This window comes from Dunckerocampus dactyliophorus, chromosome 19 (assembly GCF_027744805.1).
Source record: "Dunckerocampus dactyliophorus isolate RoL2022-P2 chromosome 19, RoL_Ddac_1.1, whole genome shotgun sequence".
Lineage (NCBI taxonomy): Eukaryota > Metazoa > Chordata > Actinopteri > Syngnathiformes > Syngnathidae > Dunckerocampus > Dunckerocampus dactyliophorus.
In genome coordinates, this window is record NC_072837.1 from 11,052,692 (window position 1) to 11,080,497 (window position 27,806).

General features: G+C 40.1%; 1 protein-coding gene across 7 annotated transcripts in view; it reads left to right on the forward strand.

Moving 5' to 3' along the window:
* The window catches only part of cnih3 (cornichon family AMPA receptor auxiliary protein 3), a 78,216-nt gene extending 57,973 nt beyond the window's left edge, over positions 1-20,243 (forward strand). The window contains exons 5-8 of one of the 7 annotated variants that reach the window (XR_008566921.1): positions 7,919-8,066; positions 8,547-8,603; positions 13,335-13,382; positions 15,587-19,970. Coding sequence is in view for 5 of the 7 variants with exons in the window: in XM_054761555.1 (XP_054617530.1) it covers positions 7,919-8,066; positions 8,547-8,574 (176 nt within the window). In the remaining 2 variants the exon portion in view is untranslated. Of the gene's footprint in view, positions 1-7,918; positions 8,067-8,546 lie in introns of all 7 variants that reach the window. The other 6 variants (XR_008566920.1, XM_054761555.1, XM_054761554.1 and 3 more) reach the window with 6 other exon arrangements.
* Positions 20,244-27,806: the final 7,563 nt, after the last annotated feature.

The following is a 27,806-nucleotide window of genomic DNA, read 5'->3' on the forward strand; positions in this document are numbered from 1 at the left end:
TCTCGCTGTCCTTTTTAACCGTCACTATCACTCGTTGCTATCTTCTTTCCCTGTAAGTTTTACTTGTCTCTCTGTTCTCTTTATCCACTGTCTTCTTTATCTGAATCTATCACTCATTTCTATCTTCTTTCCTCGTAACGCTCACTCGTCTCGCTGTCCTCTTTATCCGTATCGGCCACTCGTTTTTATTGTTGTCTGTAATCTTGCTGTCCTCTTTCTCTGTATCTATCACTCGTTTTTCTCTTCTTTTTTGGTAGGTTTCACTCGTCTGGCTGTCTTTATTTATATCCATCACTCGTTTCTATCGTTCCCTATAATCTTAACAATCTTGCTGTCCTCTCTATCTGTATCTATCACTCGTTTCTATCTTCTTTGTTTTTTCCATCTCACTTGCTTCATTTCTCTTTCGTCTGTCTCTGTTGTATTTAGAGTCACAATGCACCAATGCAGAGATTTGAGTGGCTGAGTAGAATCATGTGGAATGGCTTAACTCACATGCGATTGGTCAGTCGATTTCCAGAGCTGATCAACCAGTTCCGTATCATTTCACAAAGATGCGCTGGTCAAAATTGAAGCGCACCATCACGGCTTAAAATACTTAAAGAATTGATTGGCTATATGTCAAGGTCCGTAATGGACCATAGCAAAGCCCAGACCTGTATCAAATCCTAACTCAGGTCAGTTGACATAAATAGGGCCATTCACATGGCAAGTTTTTGCGGGGGAATCAAAAGTGCTCCAACAAAGTGTTAAAAGGGGTGCACGGTTCTTTATTTAACTGGTTTGTGCATTCATGGAAATGTAATTGGTCTGGAACTAATCGCCTTGGATGCATTTAATCACAGCACATGCTGAAATGAATGCAGAGATTAAAATCAAGTATAGGCTATCAGTGTTTCAGATAAGTGTATATTACATTTCTGTAGTCCCCTGTAAGGCATACTGGAAAATGGGTCAGCATTAATTCTTCTTTCTCTGTCATTACGACTGTTCTTCCCATCAGTATAGGCCTGATGCTAGCAGCTTGATGGGTTTGAGCTCAGCTGGTTGTTGTTGCAGAGGAAAGGAGAGAAAACACATCAGTACTTCATTAATTGGAGACTGTGCCAAATGCCTGCTGGCTACAGATGCTGCTTCCTATGCAGCTCAGAGATGAACTGACAAGGAAATGAGGGAAAGAGAGCAAAAAAGCTCCCTTTCCACCAAATGTTCAAGTTTTTAGTTCTGGGTAATTGTAGTTCCTGGAACTAAAAGAAGGTTCCTGTGGTGTCGAGGTCCCCGGAACATTGTATGATACATTAAGCCAAATGGTGATCCTTTGCCTAATGTGACAGTATAACACTATTAGTGGCAAACATTGTTAGATAGCAAGTCAATGGCTTTGCTGGGACAACAAAACATTCATGTCACACCATTTAACAAGTTACAATATACAGTCGTCCCTCGCTACATCACGGCTCGGACATTGCTCTCTCAATCTATTGCGTTTTTTCAAAAATTAATTGATTAATTATCTCTATTTCGTGGTTGACTACGGCCCATTATTAGTCCAAAAATATTGAAAGACAAATCGTATGAAGTATTCTGGTCACTGGGCGTCGGCAATGACACAAAACATTGATGAGACATGACATGACACGACCTTACTTTCACACTGCATGTAGTCAGCCATAGCATGTCCGACATGATAGAGTGAAAAAAAGTTAGCCTCCCATTCCGTGTGGAAGTGGTAAGTTTTTGTCTTCTTACTTTGTCCTTCTTCCCCACTCAGTTTGAAACCCTTTCTTACGTTTGAGTAAATAAATTGGAGGCTAACTAGTTAGCTCACTCGCATGCTATGCTTAAAGCTGTGGCCGTCTCTTGCGCCCTTGCAGTGATCTTGTGGTATTTCATGTCTACAGGACTCTAAAAATGCTTTAAAAAGTCGTATTATTTAGAAGAATAAAGTCATAGTATTTAGAAAGTCATAAACAGGTTTTCTATGCTGAAAACTACTTCGTGGAAATTCACTTATCAGGTCTGGAACTGATTAAACGTGATGAACGAGGGACGACTGTATAAGGATTTACCTTAAGTTAATCAGTCGCCTTCCAGATATCTTTAAGTATACTTATTGATATGCCGCTACCACTTTCCGCTGTACAACAACTATTGCATAACAACTCGGTGTAGCATGGTGCAGTTACTGTAAATGAGGTCTCGCTCGCACGCCAAAAAAAACGATACCAATATGATCCGACATTTCAGTTTTCTGCCAATATCGGCCAATAATATCGGACATGCCCACTTGCACACACTGTGGCCCAAGGTGGCGGTGGGGTTATGGTATCAGCAGGCATATGTTTTGGACATGTTATGATGGCGTTTTGAATGCACAGAGATACCGTGACGAGCTCCTGAGGCCGATTGTTAGGCCATTCATCCACGATCATCACCTCATATTGCAGCCTGATAATACACGGCCCCATGTTGCAAGAATCTGTACACAATTCCTGGAAATACACCTGTGCAAAAGTCATGCTGTCTAATCAGCATCTCGATATGCCACACCTGTGATGTGGATGAATTATGACTTATGATTGCTCACGAACACAGATTTAGACACTAACTAGCGTTTATGTTTTTGTTGAGTACATGTGGTGGGCTTTTTTCTATAATTCCGTTTCTGAGCACAATGTAACAATGTTAAATCAAAATAATAGGGATGTTTGATAACATCAGCCGATAATGGCATAAAAATGAGATATGGGATCAAATTGGTATTGTTTTTTCTGTCAATAATTATATCGGCGCGCACAATGCTCCACAGAGCGTGGAGCTCAGTACATTCACGGTCTAGAATTACATCCAAGTGTCGCCTTCGGAGTGTAGATATGCAATTTGCATAAAGTCCAGCGTCTTCCTTTAATAATTATATTCTATTATTACGCCTCAAGAAGGATCACACGCAGCAATAACTTGTATTGCACATCACTTGTAAAGAAGCATCAAGTGCTCATTTCGTGACATTAGTTTGACGGATGAGCTGCTGCCTATAACGGTATCAGTTGGTATTGGTTAAGAAATGTTCAAATATCGGTGAAGAAGCCAATATCGAGAATCTACAAAATAGTAGTGAGTAAGTGAACAGCTGCAGATTTCAAACATGGGCGGTGAAATGAAATACTCAAAGCAAATATCCAGCACTGCAAAAGTTGCCCTAAGGTCCCTGGGTACTTAGAATGTGCTGCCCGTTGAGCAGGGACTTCTTTCACCCCAGAAAAAGCACCAGGAACTTAATTTCGGCAACATTTCCTCGAAACACACAGTTTCAAGTTGAAGTTGCTGGTTCTGAGATAACGTTCAAGACAGAGATGGAAAGAATGTGAGGGATATCGAATCTAAACAAGGTGATTCAGTGGAGCGCAACACTGATGGAGAGCCAAACATACGCACACATATACACTCCTGGTCAGAATCTTAAAACCAGTTGAAAAATTGCTAGAATTTGCATTTTTCACATTTGGATTTTAGTGAGGTTTTAAGTAGAGCTACAACAGGGGTCACCAACGTTTTTTCTTGTGAGAGCTACTTTTACAAAATGAAAATGGCCAAGAGCTACTCATTTTTGTAACAATTATTTTTATACCTTATTTCAACCCAAAACAAACCGAATATGCTTGTTTTACCAGAACGTTAAGAGCATGCTGGTATCCACAACTCACATTTTGCTTTTCCGAATGCATTTCTTTTTAGTGTTCTCACATTATTAACTGAAAAGCTGAATGGAAAGCAGGCTTGAGGGCGCCTCATGTGGTCGTGGGGGGCTACCCGGTGCCCGCGGGCACCACGTTGGTGACCCCTGAGCTACAATATGCAAAAGCAAGACGGGGGGAGTGAGACAAAAAGCATTTTGAAAAAGTAATTTATTGACGGCCGTATTAATTATATATCACGCTAACCTACTACTTTCGGCTGCCTTTAATGGCGACCCAATTTGAAAATGTCTGAGCAGAAATATTATATATGGCTTGTATCATATATTAATAAAAATCAGACATGAATCGGATGTCACAGCTGCGGTAAATCAAAATTATGATGAAAAGTGGCAGAGTCGCATGCCAAATAGGGAAGACACTGATCGATGGCAGCCAGTTGTAATAATACAGAGGAAGAGTCAAACTATCAGGTATGAGTATACAGTAAATAAACGTGTTTATGAACAAATACTACTACAGTGGAGAAGCAGTATTTCTCTGTACTGGGGGGATGTTGATGGCTCTTAAGGGGCTCATAATATGCTGCGGAGAGCTATGGCTTGTTTGATGGGCTCTGACTTTCTGCCTCCATTTCTTATGTTTGCTGACTGGAGTTGTTGCAAATTCCCACTTTTTTGTGACATAACTCCCATTGAAAATGAATGGACAATTCCACAAGAGACACATTTCTCAACCGATTCAAATCATGCCAACATCCGAACCGTCAGCTCATTCAGAACATTTGTGCGATCTATTTCGCACATGCCAAAAAAAATTCAATTTTTGTCATAATTCCACATTTCCCGGGCCAACAATTTCCATAGAAATGAATGCCATTTTTTTTTCCTCAAGCCATTCACACCAGTCAGGCATCAAAACATTCAGGCAATTTATTCCTACTTGTCCTGTAATTCTACATTTTCCGTACAGCATTTCAGTTTAGCTTCAATTCTTCAGCGCTCACTCGCAATTTCAACAGAATTTACCATCTCTTGCCTACTCTTGTTCAAATGTGTACATATTTAAATGTTCACTGATTAGAAGGCTTCTGTGGTTCAGTGGTTCCACTAAAAATGAAACACCTGTGTATGTGTGTGTGTGTGTGTGTGTGTCAGATGTGTTTTCTTGATGTGTTTGTTTGATGTTTAGTAGCAGTAGTGATGTTTTGTGCAGGAAATGGTGCAAATAAAGTGCTCGGAATACATACATGAAACATATAATGTATTCTCACTATCTTAAATGACAGTACAGTATGTGTCGTCATCGAACTATGCATGAAAGATTCTTGGGCATTACTGAATATTTCATGATTGCATGAGTCATACAGACATACATCAATATCAAAACCAAACATTGTCCACAGTTATTGTTGTCTAAATGTGTATGGTGCAGCATACCGTATCAGACAGCCACCGAGCAACACGTGTTGCTTTGAGTTATGGCAGAACGCAGCAGATAGCGTGAGAAATCCAGTGTTTTTTTGAGCACAAACAAAGTCCATGTTTGCGACCCCATTTTTACCTCAACTTTGAACAAACTCTGAAATAGATTTCTGCTTTTTGAAATGAGACTGGACTTCATACACAAACAGAGCTCTAGTTACACTACTCCTAGTTTCAATGAAGTGAAGTGAATAGAGAATCTCCAGATAATAGCCCATGACCCCAAGGACTTTAAGAAAGCATACCCCCGTTATACGTTGACCGACAAAAAAAAAAATGGCAGCACCATCCAAACACTCCAAAGACAGAAACAATCCAAAACCAAAAACACATTAAAAATCTCCAGGAAGTTAGCCTGGCTACCACACCTGGTGGAATGAAAAAGTAAAATGTTTAGAGTGGTCGTAAAATCGGTTGCTCTATGATATTTTAAAATATTATTGTTTAAATCTTTAAAGACGGATATCCCTCAGGTCTGGCGCCCCTCGTAGCCTGGCCAATTTTGGCGTTTTGTTGCGTAAATGTGATGCATTTCTTTTCATTCAGTTGTTTTTGGGTTTGTGCCTTTTCGGTTTCTCATTTTGGAGTGTTTGACATGTTCACCCATGTCAGTCACCATACCAGATCTTTAAGTCTCCACATCTTTGAACGTCCATTCAAATATTAAGCAAACTCAACTTCTGAGAATATGACGTATCTTAACTCAACAAGACATGTCACAAACGTGTTTTATCAGTTAAGAAAAACCCAAATTGACAGTTGGCTATAAAGTCCTCTGTTTAGTTGTATGTTGCTGTACCTGCCAAGCTTTACATTTCATCATGGTGTTTCTATCAGATTGTGGGGATAAGATGAGCAAATCTTTCCAGCCTGTCTCCAATCTTTCCTTTCTTTTTAGAATTAAGATATACAGGTGAACATCTTTAACGGTTACCTACCGCCTGCATATGCCTGAATTATGTCAATGAAATGCATGCATTACGAGAAAATGTTCCCTCTAATGCAATGTTAATAAAGCTATTTAAAAAAATGGTAATATTGAGTATTCGATTATGGACTGGATGTCAATAATTAAGATCTGACTAATGTTTTATGTAAAGTTCCAGGGATACATTTTTTATGATCTTGAATGTTTTGAAGGATTATATTACATATACTGTATCATCAGTGATTATTAAATAAAATAATTGGGTGTACAATTTAGAATATATGTAATGCTCAGCAAACTTCAGTAATGAGATTTTAAATATAATTGTAGGCTATTTGATGTTAGCCTCCAACGACATTTGTATAAATGCTGCAGTAACATTTATATGTATATGTATGTATCTTATATATACTACTTCAAGGTATACTAATACAGTCGTCCTTCACCACTTTGCAGTTCCGATTTCACATCTTCACTCTATCCAGGTTTTTCAATGTAAATTATTTTATAAATTATCGCTGTTTCGTGGTTGACTGCGGCCTATCAGTAGTACAAAATATGCATATTTCAGCAAGTTTGCATGTATTCTTGGCCTAAATTAAGCATTTCCAAGCATAACAATGGCTAAATGAACGAAAACACAAATGTAAGGCATTCAGAAGACGCATTCAAAGACGTAATACATAGTATTCTACACCGGTCACTAGGTGTCAGTAATTTTACATTAATGAAACAAGGAAGTACGCTGCCCAGAAAACTCTCCCAATGCTAACGTGAGTGTATGTTATGTCTAATTTATGTCTAATATGTCTTATTTCCTGTTATTATGTCGACTATATTGGGTAATACAAGTGTAAAGGTGTTTTATTTCATGTCTAGAGGGCTCTAATAATGTTAAAAAAAACATATTTAGAAGGTCGTAAACAGGTTTACTATGATCTAGCTATGAAAATATTAAATTTATAAATAAGGAATCCTACTTTGCGGAAAAACGATTGGGTCTGGAACCAATTTAACCGTAATAAAAGAGGGGTCCACTGTATACCTTATACACGGTATAGTAGTTGCCACTATATGGTGGATCCTTCCCTCATTGGATTCTACATTCATGACCCATTCATGGTTGATTTTTGATCAACATAATTTTTTATTTGTGTTAGATCCTGCCTTTATGTACTTTTAATCTCCATAGTAAGGACATTTTTTGTAGAAAACTCATCTGATTTACCCTAAACTGATGTTATTTACAAATATGAATCCATCCGTCCATTTTCTACGCCGCTTGTCCTCACTAGGGTCGCGGGGGTATGCTGGAGCCTATCCCGGCTGACTTTGGGCAAGAGGCTGTCCTGGTCGTCAGCCAATCACAGGGTACATATAGTCAAACAATCATTCACACTCACATTCATAGCTATGAACAATTTCGGGGTTAGAGGGAGAACATGCAAACTCTACACAGAGATGACCAACGGCGATTCAAACCCAGATCTTTCAAACGTCCTGACTGCGTGGCCACTAGGCCACCGTGCGGCCATTTCACGGTCTTTTCAAAGGCCACAGAGGTCTATTAGATCCTGCCCAATGCTAAAATTGAGGCTGATTAGACACTGATACTTTCAGCATGTTGAAAAACCCCAAGCTTGACAGGTCTGCCATTTTCATCCATGATCAACATTCTTTCCCCATGCTGTTTTCTTCCCCACTCTCTCGACATCATCTTCCCCATTTAACCTCCATTCCCCAACACTCCCATCGCTATCTTGTGGCGTGGAACGGGTCAACTACCCGTGGTGTGGTCTCTGCCCCCTGCGGTAGGTACTTCCATTCCCCGACGGACACCAAGGAGTTGCTCTACGACCCGGCATCGGTGATGAATGGTGACACGCTCAAGTTCTGCCTGAAGGAGGCCTGGTGCAAGCTGTCCTTCTTTGTCCTCTCCTTCTTCTACTATCTCTACTGGTGAGCCTCCAGCACACAGCATGGGAGCCGTACATGTATCACAGGCGAGCATAGACAAAAAAAAAACCCAACAACAACAAATCTAGACCTAGGACGCAAGGGAAATGGTGACAATACAGGTAAAACTGTTTTGGTGAGCGATCATCAGACCTTTTATTTCGGTCTTTCAAGGTCTGGTGAAGCAGTATGAGTGCAACTCTCTGAATAAAGCAACCATTTCTCTAGCAGTCACATGCAAGCTCACGTCTGCTACACTAGTTAGGGTTTTACGTTTAGGCTTGGTTGTTGCTAATGCATGTGATGTTGAGAGAATTTGATTCTTTACTTCATTGACAAGCACTTGAAGAATTGACATGATGAAAGTCCTTTCACGCATGTTTAATGAAATGTGTTGATGTCATGTGAATATGCTGTCCTTGTCTATTGGTGCTGATAATAATCACTACGGATCTTGTTCCATGTGTCATGTGGGGGCTGCAGTGTGTGGAACCTGGAAATATCCCTCTAATAGGTCTTATCAGTGGGAACACTCGCAAGGTACCATCCTTACATTTTTAACCTTGTATATTTGACTTCGATGTACTTTTATTCACAATACAGTAGTACCAGTAGCACACTCATTTTCCAAGAGTTTTTCCGTTGCCAATAAACACTGCTCATGCACTAACGCTAGCCGCAATATTAGGTAAACCTGCACCAACAAAATATATGAATCCTTTAGATCAGTGATTCCCAACCACCGCTCCACGGTCCGAAAATTATTATTGATTTACTACAGAGGATGTGTCTTTGTTCACCTATCTATGCCAGCGATGTATAGTGACAGGCAGACCAATCAAATGCTCTTCCACTTGATGGCAGCAGCTACAGAATTAACCTACACCCTGCCCAGGCTCGAACCCACATCCACACATCCCCACTGACTGACAGTTAAGTCCAGCAGCGCTACAGTGAGCCAAAAGCCGTGGGCTATCAAACTACCTAATTTGATTGTGCAGGTGCACCTAAAGTTGCGGCCAGCAAATATGTATATACTGTATATATACGTTGTGTATAAGTATGGCTTCTAGCTGTAAAGTGGTCACGTGTTTTTGCACATTTGTTTTGATTTTCTTCTTTCCTAGTTGTTTGTCTCAAACTAGTCCTCTAAAATAATGTCACATTTAACATGGAGTTGTTGTGGTTGTTGTACAGTATGTGTGTGATAATGCTGTGATTCAACGTTTGCATATGGTTTGTCAACATTATGGGACATATTACAGTGGGATATGACACATACACATGCAAAACCATTACCAATATCGACCGCATCAACAGCCAAGTGTGTTCACGATGACATTCAAAGCACATTTTCACGATGATTGCCTGTGCAGTTGAATTGTACACAAATGTTGCAAATTAATATTCAACTTGAATAGTGGAAGTTGAACCCGTTCATGTCAACACCACGTCTAATTTGACCAGCTCATCAAAGTCACATGTAAATGTGAAAGCAATGGCTATTTTCGGTTATGTCAACTCCGATCTATTTGAATTTGGATATTTGCACATATTGATACTATATTCAGATACCAGAACTGTGTTTGCTTTCATAGTATTATTACCATTATTCTCGATTATACGAGGCTGTAATGAACTCCTCTCTACAGGCAAGTATATGTATGAATGTATGCATGCACAGTCGTCCCTCATGACATAGCGGTTTTAAAAAAAATAATAAATTAATGATTGCTGTTTTGTGTTTGAATACGGCCTATTATTAAAAAAAATGCATATTTAAGTCAATTGTACTTATTCTTGGCCTAAATTAAGCGTTTTCAAGCATAAAAAACCATCCATCCATTTTCTCTGCCACCTATCCTCACTGGGGTTGCGGATATGCTGGAGCCTATCCCAGCTGACTTCGGGCAAGAGGCGGGGTACAGCCTGGACTGGTCACCAGCCGATCGCAGGGCACATATAGACAAACAACCATTCACACTCACATTCGTACCTATGGACAATTTAGAGTCGCAAATAAACCTAACATGCATGTTTTTAGAAGAAGTACAAGGCAGAAGAAGCATTCTAATTGTGAATGTAGTATTCCACATTGGCCACTAGGTGACAGTAATTTTTTGGTGAGACAGGCACTAGACATGGTATTTATTGCAGGTTTAAATTATTTCACGACACGCAAAAATTAATTCTAAACCTCCGATTTTCCTGTCCTCCGCACATTTGTGCACATGCCACTAAGGTCCATTGCGGAACACAATTGCTGTTACACACACACGCAGGAATTTTATTTACATCTTAAATAGCTTATTTACTCTTATTATGTCTACTATATTTAGTAATACGACTGCAAAGCGATTAAAACAGTACATTGCTGAGACAATAGCCACCGCAGGAAGTATGCTGTCCAGAAAAAAACAAGGACCTGCTAATGTGTGAGTCTGTTATCTTGTTTATGTCTAATATGTCTTATTTTCTGTGATTATATCTACTATATTGGGTAATAGGGGTGTAAAGATGGCTATGTGGGTGTAATTTGATGTCTAGAGGGCTCTAATAATGTTCATTTAGAAGATCGTAAACAGGCTTTCTATGCCATAACTATGAAAATATTCCATTTATTAATAGTGAATCCTACTTTGCGAAAATTCACTTATTACGGTTGTGTCTGGAACCAGTTAACCGCAATAAAAAAGGGACAACTGTATGTCCCTTCGCTATTCCTCGATCGTCCTCCTGCAGCGATACTGATACTTGAGAAATGTAGTTTATTTGACCACCATGGAGACGAGGATTAGTAACTTCACAAACTTTAGCCGCACTAGATACAACATGCTGATTTACATTTTGCAGCCAGCTACCAGAGTAAGCGGCATTAAAGCACAGACATAGCCCATGGATCGGATATCTCCGCAGGTGGTATCCGACAATTCGAATCTGTTAATTACGCTGGTATCGAAACCTTTACAGATCAGATCGGCCACATCCCTAATTCCAATCCAAGTGATGTTGACTTAAACAGGTTGCACTGTATTGTATTTGTTTTAGCTATAAAACACAAAAACTGTCAGTCCTCTGAACATAGTTTGACTTTGAAAGCGATGGTTTGCTCCCTTCTGGCATGGAATTACATCAGAGTTACTAATTTAGTCACACATAAAAACATTTCCATAGGATATTTTAACTCAGTCGTCACAAAATACAGTCTAACCTCGGTTTTCGAACAGTTTGCGACGAAACTTTTGCCTCGGTTTTCATACACTGGTTTGGTTATGGTACAATATTGTGCATAACAAACTGTTGTATTTTATCCTTTGGTACATTGATAGAATTGCTTGTTCATTCAGCTATTTCGGATGACAAACTCAACACCAAATCTCCCTTTTTTTGGATTTACATTATTTCCTATAGGAAAAATTTTGCATGTTTTGGTTGTCCGTGGACCTTCTAGAATGAATTAACAACAAAAACCGAGGTACTACTGTACATGCAAATGTCTTATTTCTCAGAGCTTGTTCGATCCTTGAATAAAGAACACCTTACAAGGACAAGTTCAAAGAAAACAATGGAAAATGAAATGCAATGAAGCAAGGTCATGGTAACTACAGGATCAGTGTTGCATTATTCATTATGTATTTATACATTAGATGAAAGATTTAGGATTTATTGTGATGTCCTTACCCCAGTGACACTAGTTTTTATTGGAGCATTCAACTTAACTTAAACCATCTGGCATATTCATATCGCTTCTTCCCGTCCAACTCTTACACATACTAGATTGATCTGCTGTTTAAAGAGAACACTGGCAGACACAACATTTTATCTCACCTTCTTACTGAAAGACAGGATTCATTTGTGGCTTCACGGGGACATAAAGGGGTCTCAGTAAAATAATTACTTTGCTCAATAAAAAAAAAAAAAATTATAATCTTTATTTAATGTTTTTTGTTGATATTCTGTTATTGTCTTTGAAGTACAACAGAGCCAACAAAGGAGGGAGCGGCAGGCATCGGCTGAGCTTTGTCTTGAGCTGACAAAAGGCACCATGAAAACGTACTCTTATAAAACAAAGAAAAGCAGAGGGCCATGCCGGATGGCAGGGAAACAGCTTTATGTACTTTTAGAAGACACAACAACAAATTAAATGTCCAAAAAGTAGAAGAAGTCCAAACAAGCACGTCCTTGCAGCATGGAAGACAAAAGCAGTGTCTCCCAACTATAAACAATTGGTTTTAAGTAGCCAGACAGCCAATCAGCAGCAGAGGCACCCGCCTCCAGCTGGAGACTGAGACGTGAAAGGTAACACTTACTTTATATAAAACTTGTCTATCAATATATGACAAGTACAAAACTTCTATCTCTTGCGAATTCTGTAATATCCGGTGCAGAGGCAACATGCATGTTAGGTTAATTGGCGATTCTAAATTGTCCATTGGCTGGCGACCAGTCTGGGGTGTACCCCGCCTGTCGCCCGAAGCCAGCATGCCACGCGACCCTAAAGAGGAGAAGCGGTATAGAAAATGGATGAATGGGTGATGCTTAGAGTTCAGCTTCAGGAAGTAGTGACACGTGGACAAGTCAAGCGGAAGCTAATATCACGTTTTGAAGTCTTATGCAGTGATCTCTAGCACATCCTAAGTGTGATGAAGTGTAGAATTACTACAGCTTCTGTTTGGACTACTCGGACTACCAGCCGTCCACTATCACCAACGTGTATCAAAAGGCTGGACTGAATGAAGAGGACAGCTCAAGCTAAATGGCTAAACAATGAACAGTGACGGCGAATGAGAGAAAGAGAGAGACTGACAAAGTGTGTGATGAAGGAATTATGAGGCTGTTCAAAGGTGATGCTTGTCAAGACGACTTTAGTGGTTTTAGTTCCCAGGAGGAGGAGGACGGTGATGAATGATATTGCTGGTAGGCTACTGTTTAACTAGCTATCTTAGACTCACTGTTCAGCACTGTTTAACTAGCCATTTTACAATGCACTGTTTGGAAAAAAGCATTTATTTAATCAAAAGTTTAAAAAATCTTTTTGTGTAACATCTTTCTGTGTACTAAATACTCTATCCCATGTTACGATGTGGACACCTGCGGCTTATAGACTGGTGCGGCCTGTATATGCACAAATCTTTTTTGCTCTTTAAATGTAGTGGATGCGGCTTACATACTGGTGCGCGGTATAGTCAAGAAACTATGGTAATACTGATGCTTTGAACGTACCAGTTTCCTTAACTCATTTTGCTTCTCAATGTGTTGTTTCTCTCGCAGGAATGAGTTGCACCTGTTATATAATAATCCTCCCCAAGATGGACATAGGTATATATAGGCTTTTTAGATGTGTGTATTTATGGAACAAATATTTTTGATAAAGTTGTTCTTTCCCCTTGGCATGAAAATATGACCTTCCTAATACACTCTCTCGTGCACACAAACTAGTCAGCTTCAGATGTGTAAAACTAATGAGGTATGAAATAAGCGACACCTGTCACTTGATATTTCAGCAGCCAGGGAATTAAATGTGTTGTATATTAACATGAGGACAACCCAAAGACAGAACAACATCTCTACAGTACCTTTCAAGACCCAACAGAGCAGACCTGAACCCACCTCAGGTCCCAACCTCTAGCTTCTTCACCCCAATGAATGTAACCACGGGTTTAGGACCCTGTAAAGGTCCACTCCATGGTTTGAGAAGCACTGCTATGTGCACCTCTTCTTTGTAAGACTCTTCTTTGAAATTCCAGTGCCACCGTAGACCATTGGTTGATGGTCTGGATCACCTGGGACATCTTAAGTCTGGTTTATGCTTCTTCGTAGTCTTGATCCTTTCAGAGTTCCGCGTTGGGGTTGAGTGTATGCCGTGAAGTTATCTGCGGAAATGCAAGGGGCAGTGTTTTCCGGTGAGTCAGTGAGTAACCATGACACGCGTGGACTATTAACTTGTGCGTTACTAGTGAACAATAGTAATTAAGGACAAACAGAAAGTGATTTTGGCACTGGAATTAATTACTTTGAGGAGAAGGCACTCGCAAAGGTACCAAAAGCCGACCAATCACAGCCCTTACAGTTCTCAGTGCCACAACGCAAGGTTAGATTATTGTGTAGGTGCGTGTCAAGCAACGCAAAAGCTAAACAGAAACATAAGCCAGGCTTTCAGGGCAACCTATTGTCCTCCAGATTGCAAGGATCAAACAACCCTGCACCATATTTGTCAGGGATTGGTACTGGGTTCGTGGGCTGAACACCAAAATGCAGACACTGAGAGTATGTGAAAAGAGGTGGTGGTAATCCTCGGTGGGCAGTGTAGAAAGCTGGGCAGCAAATGAAGCAGAGGGGTCAGACACGGAAGAAGTGGAATCAAGATTTGATAACAATCTGGTGATGTTTCCTCCTCCGGGCGGGCCTTTAAGGAGTCATACATCAGGATGCCGCAATAAGGGGATAAAAAATAAGGGAAGGGTGAAGTGGGAGGAGGGATCTGGAGAGATCCTGACAATTTTGTTCTGGTAATCTCAATTTTGGGTTATATTCTTGTGCAGAGGCAAATTCACATATCTGCAAAACACACACAGGCAGAGCTGCCAATATTTGGTGTTTGCAATCCAGTATATCCAGGGCTAACAACCCCACCACCACCACCCCAAACTCCCAACGTTCAGTTCAGGCAAAAGCTACAATATTTTATATCTACATGAAAACATCACAATTGGGGAGATTTGTAACTTCAGTCCGGATGTCAGTCACCAAGGGCAATTTCCGGCGGTCTTCCACAGAATTCGGAAGAGTTGGCAGCTCTGTCTCAGGATGCGTTCACACTTGTCAAACTTAAGTATTTTGCTTTACCGGTACGGTTCGTTTGATCAGGTGTGAACACAGTCCACCAAACCTTGGACCGGACCAAACAAGCGGACTGAGACCACTTCAGAGATGGGTCTCGGTCCACTTGTGGTGCGCCTCACGTGAGTGCAAGTGTGAACACCAACCGCACCAAAACACCGGCTATGAGGTCAGCAAATGCCACCAAAACCAGGTGATTGTTAGCAAAGCCCAACTGAGGGACTACTTTATGCATATGCTTTTTCAATAAAAAACGAGCTACAGGTCAAACATGGCCCAAAGGGGCTGCACTTTGGACACCCATACATTAGACAATGCTCTTCAGTTCAGGTTTTTAATATTTTTTTCAAAATTATTTTTTATCGTGGTTATAACATGGGTTAGGGTTAGGAGGACTTACATTTTTTTCATTTGTTATTTCAGCTACAAACAATGTTCAAAGTGAAACAAAAAAGCGTTGCTTGAGGTTTTTTAGACACACTGTTTACAGAACAGAGACAAATGATCGAATGGTTGAAGCTGTACACTACCAATCAAAAGTATAGAGACACTTTCTCATGGTACTGAATGAGGAAAATGTTATATTTAGAATAATCACGTGTTTTAGATAGCATTTATAAGCCTAACCCTGACTATTCATTTTTTTCTACTCACTCACTTCCGTTTTTCTTCTTGTGTTTCAGTATGATCTACTCCCTGGTTACCTCGTAACAACCGACTTCTGGAAAGACGTCTGGATACACAAACTGCCATATTTACTAGAGTTCTTTTTGTACGAGACAAAGCAAAGAGAGTTTCCTCTGATTTGTTCTTTCAAAAGAGAAGGGACACATACTTCCTGTTCGATGACATAGTGTATATATGAACTGTATCTACCATACACGGTTGGATTGGTCGTCGTGAGTCGATCACTGCCTGGGAAACATTCACGATATGAACACACACATACACACACCCACACACACTTCCGCAGCTTCTTCTGAAGTGGTACAGTCACTTACACGTACCGGTAGCAGCGATGGTAGCATACAGGTTGAAGAGCACAGTAACGTTTGCACAGTTTGTCTCAGGCACAGCAGGGTGAAGCACCCGAGTACTGCCCGGCACAGCATAGCTCTCCAGTCTCCTCGCTTCAGAAACTCACCCGTCGTAGCAACAGTGAGTCAGAAACGGGTGGGATGGGTGGATGAGTTGGAGCACACTGCTAAAGGAAAAAAAAAAAAGAATGACTCGTGCATTTTAATGTACTCTTTGACATTTGAACTCAAACACTGAGGTTCTGTATAGCAGCAAATGCCTTCTTATTGTTGTTTTGGTGTTGTTCCACGATGAGAAACATTTGGAAACTCCCAGCTAAAAGACTCATTTACACACCTATTGTTTGCACAAATGTTGTATTTAATCTTTCACAATGTCTGGCTGTGTACTCAAAATCATGGATGATAATCCAGCCACACAGGTGAAGGTCTTCCAGTGTGTACTATGTACTTAAAACAGGGAAGCCATGTTGTACTTTTCCAGCTCTGTTGAAGCAAGGGACCAAAATGCCTTCTTCTTTGGTAAGGATTTCTTCCAATGTAAGAACGAAGAAGAACGAATGAAGCACAAAGGGAAATTATCGACTACAATCAGTCAGTCTTTCTTCATCAAATAAACGCAACAGTGGACATAGGCGTCACCTCCACTGACACTATACACTGTACAGCACCATTGCTTGCTACAATACATTACATCAAAGTAAGATACTGCCTCCTATATTGGTAACCGGGGCGGGTGGAGTAGTAATTACTGCATTTTGGAGATACACTCCTGAACAAAGTCTTAAGACCTAAGAAAAATGATTTGCGTCTTGCGCTTTAACCAGATTAGTAGAGCATCAAAATGCAAAAAGAAGAAAGATGCAAAAGATGATAAATAGAGACTGTTTATCTGCTGATCGAAAACCTTAAAAGGTCAGGTTTTCTGTCAGACGTTCGCACTCTCATGACGTCCTGATGGCAAAGCCAAAATGGTTTTCTGTCATTGCAGGAGGCAAGACAGTTGAAAGGCACAAGAAGTTTTTACTGCCAAGGTTAGACGCACTAAGACAGTGGCTGTGGCTCAATTTGCGCACGTCTGTACTTACACTTTGTGTTTTGAATGTGGAAGTACACTCACACCAAGAAGTATGGCAAAATGCAGTACTCGGTCATGTTGCACTCAGAATGCCCAAATTGAATACTTGCATGAGTACACTTCAATAGATGTACTGTGACTATGTACTCCATGTACAATTACCGGAAATAATGATCGCAAAATTTACTTATTCTTCTTCTGTTCACTACTAGTGATTCCTTGACTGACTCCAGTCCTTATGAGTCGGTCACTCACTGAAGTGAATCGGGTACTCGATTCACTCAAGTTACCATCCACACAGCGCATGCGCAGCAACTGGCACATACACAACAAGTTGTACCCGTGAACCAGTGAAATTTGAGTCCTTGTCAAGCTTCCGTGAGTCAGTGAAACTCAAGCCTTTGTCAAGTACCTGTGAGTCAGTTAAACTTGAGTATTCGTCAAGGACCTGTGAATCAGTGAAACTTGAGTCGCTGTCAAGCCTCCGTGAGGCAGATAAACTCAAGCCTTTGTCAAGTACACGTGAGTCAGTTAAACTTGAGTATTTTTTGAGGACCTTTGAGTCAGTGAAACTTGAGTCTTCGTCGAGTATCTGTGAGTCAGTGAAACTCAAGTCTTTGTCAAGTACCTGTGATTCAATGAAACTCCAGTCTTGGTCGTGCACCCGTAAGTCAATGAAAGCCGAGTATTCATAGAGTAACCATAACTCATTGAAACTTGAGTCTTTCTTGAACACCCTTGAGTCAGCGAAACTCTTCGTCAAGTACCCATCAAGCAGATAAACTCAAGTCTTTGTTGAGTACCTGTGAGTCAGTGAAACTTGAATATTTGTCAAGTACCAGTGAATCAATATAACTCGAGTCTGCGTCAAGTACACGTGAATCAGTGAAACTCAAGTCTTTATCGAGCGCCTGTGACTCAGTGAAACTGAAATCTTTTTTGAGTACCCGTGAGTCAGTAAAACTCCAGTCCAGTCCAGTCCAGCACCAGTGAGTGAGTGAAACTCTAATGTTTGTCGAGTACCCATGAGTCAGTGAAATCATGAAACTGGCGAGATGAGCGAGTGAATTGATAATTTTTTTAGGTTAGAGTAACAGTTGCACAATGAATGACATGCGACCTGGTTTACTTTTTTAATTTAGCTAGTGGTAGTGGGGGGTGAGTAAGTAAAAGATTTTGCCAAAGCAAGTACCCGTGAGTAAGTACATAAAAAAATTGCGAGCTACCTGCAGTCCAGGAAACACAAAACAGCTTCTGCGAGATCAAGGACAACAATGGCATGACTTGTGTAACTCAAAGATAGAAATACTTTTTTTTTTTTATTTGCCATCAGGAGTTCACAACGTCACTGTGAATGTCTGACAACAAATGACTTTTTAAGCGCGACAAACAGCCTGACTGAGTTAAATGCAGTTTATAGTAAGTATGTGGTGGAAACACAGTCCTTCATTACAGAGATTTAATATTAAGTAATGTGTGAATGAATTTCAATTTTAATAATCCTCCACATTATTCACTGCACTGTTTGACAGACGTTGTGATCAGAGGCGCAAAATATTTTCAGACATTTGCGTAATAGAACGGTAAAATTCCGGCATTTGTTGACTAAATAAAAGTCTGCTCTGGCTCTCACATTTACAAAAAATGAGTCAACGAAGTTGGAACGAAGGTAACAGGGAGGTATTTACTTGAGGTAACACCTCCCCCACTTCGTTACGCAAACGGTTCAGCACCCAGCCCGGCAAGCTTTTGAGTTAAACCAAAAAATACGGCACCAGTTCAGCACCCCTGTGGAACCATGATAATGCAGAACCCAACCTACTCTGAACCAGCTCCGAACCAGTCACAGTGGAAAAGGGGTAATGCTGGTTACAATCCACCAGCACAAAATGCGGGTGCAGTCGCCCGCAGTTAATTGGCTCCAGACGCGACCGTGATAAATGAATTTCTGTGATATAGGATTCAGTGTTAATAAATGGAATATTTTCGTAGTTACCCTGCTGAAAAAAACAGCTTAGACCAGCATGGAAATTGTGCTGGTCTATGATGGTTTGGTGCTGGTTTAGCTGGTGGACCATGCTGGTCTATGCTGGTCAGTGCTGGTCAATGCTGGTGGACCATGCTGGTCTATGCTACCATCACCAGCACTAAAACACAACATACGCTGGTCATGCTTGTAGCCGGTCTGTGCTGGTTTTTCCAGCAGGGTAGAGGATAGAAAACCTGTTTATGACTTTCTAAATACGTTTTTTAACATTATTAGATCCCTTCAGATGAAATAACACACCTATAGTCACCTTTACACTCCTATTATGCATTGTTTACGTGACATTGCGCAACTCTTATGCTGCAGGGACTTAGCTAGCAAGCTAGCGAGCTAACCAGTTAGCCTCAAATTTATTTCTTCTAAACTTAAGGAGCCAAAAATTTACCACTTAAACATGAAATGGCAGGAAACGTGTCAGACCGGCCATGGCTGACTTCATACAGTGTTAAGGTAATGTAATGTAAGGCAGTGTCTCAATGTTTTGTGTCATTACTGCCACCTTGCCACTGTTTAGCGAGGGAGCGATATTCGAACCGCGATATTGCGAGGGACAACCACTTGAGTAATTTACCCCAAGTCTTAAGTTTAGGTTCAGGAGTGTATGTCTTTGTCTCACAGGTACCTAAACACACCACATGTCCCCCAAATTTAGGCTACGACCTGCATCCTTGACGTGTAGCACTGTCCTAGTTCTACCCACATACCCATTCCCAACAACATCCTAAAGGAGGCGATATGAAGTCCTGCATTTTCTACCCTTACTGTGTATGTGAATTTAGATATTGTTCATGAAATAAACTATTTTAAAGTCAAAAGTATGTTTTTTGTTCGTTATATTACTGTATTAGTACATCCAGTGTTAAAAATACAAGGTATGGGTTTTTAAAAAATGTGAAGGACACACTTTGTTTTCAACAAACAATGGTCAGAGGCACTTTTAGCAAACAACTATGTTGACAACACAGTGCAAACAGAGCGAGTCATCAAACAGGGCGACAGTCACGACACAAACCAACAAATAAACACCACAACATGTAACAAATAAGTTGGCACACAACAACAATGAACTGTCATTGTAAGTGGGTCACAACAACTAAGCGTAACAACAAACAGAAATGTAATTGATATTTCCAAGTGCCCACAGGGCATGCTGGGTAGTCCAAAGGCAACCCCCACAACACTACAGTATGCTAAGCTACCTGAGCAAAACATCTTAGGTGATTGTTATAAGTGAAGAGGCAGTATAGTGTGATAATTATATATCTAATCTATAATCTATGCAATATTTTTATTTCTGATCTGGTGGCCATGCCCCCCCCCGAGACTGTATGACTGACAAAAGGGCTCACTCCGTTCACGCCGTTCTTCTTTGAAGGCGAAAAACGAGGAAAACAGACACGTACGCACACGGCAATATATCGAGGCCCGCAAAATTATCAAGTTCATTTTCATTTGTTGCATGAGTAATTTATTTATTTATTATTACCCCAGGCTTAGTGCCCACGAGACATTTTTATCCTGAACGAGAAATGTTGTCATGTTTTAATCTTGAGATCTTGTGACATCCATCCATCTTCTACCGCTTATCTGAGATCGGGTCGCGGGGGCAGCAGCCTAAGCAGGGAGGCCCAGATTTTCGTCTCTCCCTGAAAATCCCTGGTCTAGACCAGTGGTCCCCAACCTTTTTTGACCCACGGACCGGTGTGGTTCGTACATTATAGCGATCTAATTTATCTTATTTATTATTTATTGTGTAAAACTAAGACATGAATAACGTCAAATTAAAAGCCCAAAATGAATGCCGACCCACCGTCCACCAGTTCAAGTTCCAGGCAAGTTTTTCCAGAGAGATTATTACATCGCTGTTTGACGTGTGTGGTAAAAGGCAGTGTGCTAGCATGAATTAACTTGAGACAAATGTGCACATTAACACTCAATAAGTCATCAAAACTTACCTTTATGCATTCCCACATAGTATCAGCATTTGAGACCAAATATGAGATGAAAGAAAAATGCTAAAAATACAGTAGTAGTCTATCTGTGCGGAGTGAGATAAAGTTAGCACACGCACGATGGACATGCGTCAAGTGAGACGGATGTAACAGAGAGAATCCGGCCACTTGAATGAAATAATGGAAATTATTTTGTTTCTGTGCGGCCCAGTACCAAATGACCCACCCCGGGGGTTGGGGACCACCGGTCTAGACGACTTATTTTCTAGAAAAAAATATATTAAAACTGATTTGTACAGGTATTCATCAAAGGGACCTTTGACTTTACATACCCTAAGTGTTTTGTATTGGACATAAACTTCATTCAGTAGACTTCCCGACATGACGTTTAAAAAAAACTCCCTGCGTTAATGCATCAGGAAGACAGCTAAATTTGCCCGTGTGTGTGTGTGTGTGTGAGTGTGTGAGCAGGTGAGTAAGTGTGTGTCCAGGCCGTGGAAGACACAAGGTGACAGATTGGTGACAGCCTGTCTTCCCTGTATGCTCTCCATTCCGATTCCATGCATGTCTTCATAATTATACCAGACAGACACTGCTTACCTTCTGACCCCTCATCACATGCATGTGTGTGTGTGTGCGTGTGTTTGCCCGTGCATGCGTGTGTGTGTGTGTGTGTGTGTGTGTGTGTGTAGGTGCATGCATTTAGATCAGTCCTCTCTTTCCCTTCTCCTCTTGCCAGTATGCAGCCTTCGTCTTAAAGCCGCGGAATGACACTGAGCTCTTGTCCTGCAGCTCTGGAACACTACGCTCAGGTCTTTCTGTAGAACTTGTCTGTCTCCTCAGCATGGAAGCTAACTATAATCCCCCCCTGAATGGAAGTGAAGGCTGCTCGTATATTTTACAACTTTCTTCTGGAGCGAAAGAGCCTCGAATGCTTTTCCGGAGCATAAAATATCAACGATGAATCGAGTTGCTTGTCCCCCTGTGCTTGACTGCGGCATAAGCATGTCAATCTTGTCAGAGAGGGCGTGAAATGAAACGCCCGACACACTGTGACCTGATTTGTGCCTGTCAGATGCATTTTAGCACCTGGGAACGCGTATGTCAGTGCTACACATATTTTTGACATATCGGTCAATGTCAAAGACGACAAGAGTTTGTCAGAAAACAAAAAACACATGTCGAATATATGACATATATGAATTCAAATCCTATTTTGTACACTTTCCACTTTCAGATCTTTCTTGTTCAGGTTGAAATCTTTACATTTCTGCAGACTTTTGACACGGCTTTTGCGTAGGAGCGTGTCATCAATGGAGAAGTGGTGTAGAATAGATATGTGCGAGTATTGAACGATTCGTTCAAAACTTGTGAATGTTTCAGTGAATCAGGACTCACAGGTACCGCTAGCTAAATTAAAGAAGGAAATCAGAAACATGCTTGGGTGGGATGCTCGCGTACCGGCTGTACCCGATTCACGACTTGCTCCACATGTGCGAGTTTGCATACATGCTATCTGTGAATGAAGTGAGTGAATCAAGTACCCAATTCACTTGTCGCATAGAGTGACACAGTGAGTGTTCATGTTTTCCATCACTAGTGTGGAATCGTGACGGATGTCTTAACAAAAAGACTAGGGACCTTTCCTACTATGTGGCCTTCAGGGAACGTAGGAACTACTACAACAAAAAAGAGTATATATTAATTCAAATGAATCAAAACAGTGACATTTATTGAGCATCTTATTAGCATCTTATTTTGCTAACTGGCTTTCCATAGCAGTTTCATGCTAATTAAGAGCAATATCTTACTAGCTTTTTTTTCAATGAATTCATGAAAGAAATATTGAAAACAGTTCAATTGTATAATTTGAGACCCTATTAAAGCATTACAATTGGTAAATGGGTTTAACATGAACTTTAATGGCAACACAATAAGATTTGTGGAAATGAGCTAGCTTACCTGACACACTGCCATTTTGGGGAGGCCATATTGAGATGGTCACGCGACTGCCACATGACAAAGACTCTAAAATGTTTCCTTTATGTCACTATGACTTAATGGCTGTGTTCCATTTCGGGATCGGCATTCTTCCAGGACCACTGTTGCCACCTCCTCAGGAAGAGAAATAGCTATTGACTGTCCTCAAGTCGCTAAATGATGTCATTGGCTAATTTGCATATGATGTTGCCACAGATGTTCTTGCATTTTAACACAAATTTAAGTTTCAAATGTCACACATATCTGGCGTTAAATGCTATAATGAGTAAAAAATCGATACTTACATTTTAAATTCAAGCCTTTTTTTCCTCCGAGTAGCTCTGCAAAGGATCTTGGGCTATGGAAGGCCAGTCAGGATAGTCCTGATGAACATTTGGAGCTAATGGAAAAGGAGGACAGATTTGTCGGACACATTTTAAGGATCCTTGGGTCTTTTTCGGTTCAGGACAGCATTTGCGCACTGCGATGATGTCATGCAACCTACAAATGCGCACTTGAAGGATGCAGACCCACATAAAGTCATATAGGGAGGAACCACTTTAGGACATTTCAAGTGTTGGTGACATGGCTTCGGGAAAATTAGACTGTGAAGTCCATTTATTGTATAAACTTTCAAAAGATTGTTCTTTGCAAGTAACAAGGTGGTCATGGGACACAGTGATGATGTTATGTTTTTCACGACATATCCTTCATCTTACTGTGATGTTTTTATGCTCAGATACAATGGATAAACCGTCTTCACGCATAAAGATGAGCCATCCTGCAGTCCTGTCACTTCCTGTGTCCTCAATTGACCGTCCTGTCCAACGACATTACACGAAATGCCACCTGAGAGGGAGGAGGATTAGTCTACCTGCATGAAGCAACCAGACACTCCTGTGATGATTTCACTTTGCGTGTTAGCATCGAGGAGTGGAATAACGTCATTTAAATGAGTCCATCAAATGTCTTAAAGCTCAACTTGTGGAAAACGTTCATGTTTTCCTGTAAAATAAGGAGAAGCAGTAAGTCCCTTAATTGTGTTGTACTTTGCAATCCTCCCACAACACAAACGCGTTCAATGGAGTTTCACAGCATGCCTTTCTGAATCACGTCCAAATTCTGTGTTTTGTGTTGGCAAGATCAGCTACCTTTTATCTTTGTGCACCTGGTCTGGTGTGGCACGTTGCCTTGTTTCAGTAATGCATGCTTATGTATGTACAGTACGATTGTGTGTGTGTTGGGGGGGGGTTTATAATTGAAGGAGAAATGACAGGAAAAGCCTTCACAGACAGGGGTGTCCAAGTTTTTCCAGCGAGGGCCACAATAGTGTAAAATGAAAGCATGCAAGGGCCACTTTGATATTTTATAAAGCATCACATAGATATGCTAAGCCGTTATGTATATTTCCACAAGCCTCTTATTAATACCAACTTCTGAATGGTCTTTTTTCCCCCCATTTTTGCTGTATACGCAAATATTTACATTACAAAATCTCTGTGAATGTTTTTCTCGTAATATGGTTATATTCCCAAAATATTTTGACTTTATTCCCATAATATTATAACTTTTTCCCCAACCTAACTCTCCAGAAATTACAAATTATTATTTTGTTTTGTTTTTGTTTCCTTTAAAAAAAATAACATATGTTTTGATTAATATTAAGCATATGCTCCTAAAAATGTTTCCCTCATAATATTACAAGTTAATATAAAATTTGAACTATTTTCTCGTTAGAATAAAACTTTTTCTCTCTTAATATTTGGACTGTATTCTTGTAAAATGACACCTGTTTTTTTCCATTTCTGCTGTTTTCTTTTTAAAATCACCGACTTACTTTTCAACTTACTTACTTGTGTTTTTCTATTTCTAATATTATGACTTTATTTCCATAATATTTTGACTTTATTCTCATAATATGATGTTTTTTCCAAAACAAATTTTCTAAAGATTACAGCATTTTGTTTGTTTCGCATAATATTCGAGTCTTTTATTCTTGAATATTTCAACTATGCTATTAAAATTACATAATTTTTCTACTCAAATTGCGACTTTTTTCATTAGATTATAACTTTTTTTTTCATATTTTGACTTAATTTTTGTAAAATTATTTTACAATTACTTTAGTTTTCCTGTTAAATTATATTTTTAGAATGGAGAAATCAATTTAAAAAACAGCTGTGGGACGACAAATGGCCCCCAGGCCTCACTTTGGGCACCCCTGAGCTAAACATTAAGCAAATAAAGGATCAACTCAACCCGAAGGATGCCAGTGATATCATAGTGGAAAAACGTGATCATGATCATGGAACCGGAAATGCAACTCGGAATCGATCCATCAACCCATTTTCATGCCACTTATCTTATTATATCTCTATTATATCTCTATCTATCTTATTATATATCTGTATTTAGATATATAGAGTAAATAAAGTGCTTGTTCAATGAGTTTTAGTGGTAGAGGAATGATACTTGTACCATTGGAAGTGGGATAAGTGGTTTTGAAGGTGCTAAGTTTGTTGCTTTAGTGTAGTTTTTATGAAATTATTCATGACTTAATTTGGATTTTTTGTTAAATCCAATCTCTTTATGTAGTTGTTCATATTGGCCCCAAAAAAGTGACTTGTACAGTGGAACCCCGGGTAGCTTCCGCCCCGGTTAGCGTGTTTTCGGTTAATGTCGAAAATTTACAGCACAATTTTGCCTCGGTTTGCGTGCATTCTTCGGTTTGCGTGCAGTCTCCGATTAGGGTTTTCTGTACATTCGTGTTTTTGGATTACAGTACTAACGAAAAAGAAGTTACACTGTACTTTCATGTGCTACTCACATAAAGAATACTTTGCGTGTTTTTCACACGGAATTTTCACCAAGTTGTGCATTTTCTACCCAGAAATGTGACATTTTAGATCATTTAGTCTCCTATCCATGGATATGTTTCCTTTCTCTGTTACTTCATCTTTAATAAGCATTTCGATCTTCACCGCCTCTGGCGAAGTCACTCCAGTGATACAGAAGAATCAACCTTTATCATATTATTTACCTTTTCCGAGACTCTCTTCTTGCTTTTTTCTTCTCTTTTTTTGGGAGATTTGGGCACTGAAGTTGGATGACCACAACGTTCAGACCACGTGGACCACCTCAAAGACTGTATGTCTCCAACAGAAACATCAGCAATGTATAAAACTGTTCCAAAAGTTTTGATCCAATGATATTACTGAAACAGAGAATAAGGCTGAATCCCAATTCCACCCCTTAGCCCTTTCCCTTTGTCTTACCCCGACTCCTACCCCTTACAACCGAGGGCCAATGTTTGGTGATGTCTGGGAGACAGTAAAATGCGGAGGTTTATGGTTGGTGAGGCTATTACAATTAGCTCATTGCAGTTAGCACAGAAAATCTTCTAGAACTGCATCAGAAAACTGGAATGCAGTTCGACATATATGGATGATTTATGGGGTACGAATATGAAGTCATTGTAAATACAATAATAATCGTAACAGTAATACAATGTTCCCTCTCTCTATCCGCAAATCACATTTCGCGGATTTGCTGTTTCGCAGATTTTTTTGTGCTTTTTTTTTTTTATTGCATGTATGAACGCTGTTTGGCCCTTTGAGAAGAATTGCATTGTGGGAAGTTGAGTTTCTATCTCTTCCCTCTCTCATCGGTCTGCACCGCCCATTGTTTTATGCGTCCTGATTGGCTGCAGACCACTGTCAATCAATCAACCTTCCTGCCGTCCTGCCATGTCTCCTGTGTCATCTCCAGCTTGCTTGCTTGCTAGCTTCTAAATGAATCTTCGGTTCGTCTGCAGCAATATGTTACAGGACACAAAAACGCTCCGGTACAGCGGAACGGCGCCAGGATGAAAAGGCAGGAGCGAAATATGCGTAACTTAACAATTTTTTGTGTTGATCATTAAAATGTTTAAAATGAGTGTTTAAAACGAGAAAAATGATAGAAAATGTTATTGCCTGTCTGAGAAAAGTGTATAAAAGTGTATGGTGAGGGGTTTTACAGGCTTAAAACATAATAATTGTAAAAAAAAAAAAAAAAAAAAGGAGTTGGCTACTTGGCAGGTTTCACTTATTGCGCGCTATTTTGGGAATAGCCTATCCCCCGTGAGGGATAAATGAGGGAACACTGTATAGTAACAGTGTGCTGAAAACCAATAGAGAGTGATGGTTTAAAAAAAAATTTAAAAAAAGGCGGGACAATGTTAGATTCCAAAAGTTGAATAAACTTTGATAATCTGGTGTGCTGTCCACACATGACCATGTTGTTTGCATCTTTTATTTAGCTCACTTCCAGACCATTGTGTATGCTAAATACAATAAACATATCTCACCATTACGATTGTTGGTGGACTAGCAAGTGATTTTACAATATAACTTACAATTAACAGGCTAATATGATCGCTATATATCATTGTCTAGTCGTATGAAAGGCAGGGGACTGCAGTGAAGTTAGATATCGGTGTTAGCCGGCTAGCAAAAACCAACCATTTAAAACATGGCGCTATTCCGTGGGGTCGCAAAGAATTTAATATCTAAGAAACAAAATGAGTGACGTTACCGTGAAAATCGATTACTATGCATAATTACTTACATTTATTCTTCTTCTTTCGGTCTCCGCTCTGCCGTCTTGTCAGTGGGAGTGCTGTATCCGAGGAAACTCCTCCTACCCCTTCTTTTAAAGTCTGGTCCCCGACCACGCTTGGTTTCTAGGGCTGTACACCCCTTAGAACTTACCCCTTAACTCGTGATTTAAGGAGAATTGGGACACCAGTTGTTTCTCGGGAATGTGCCA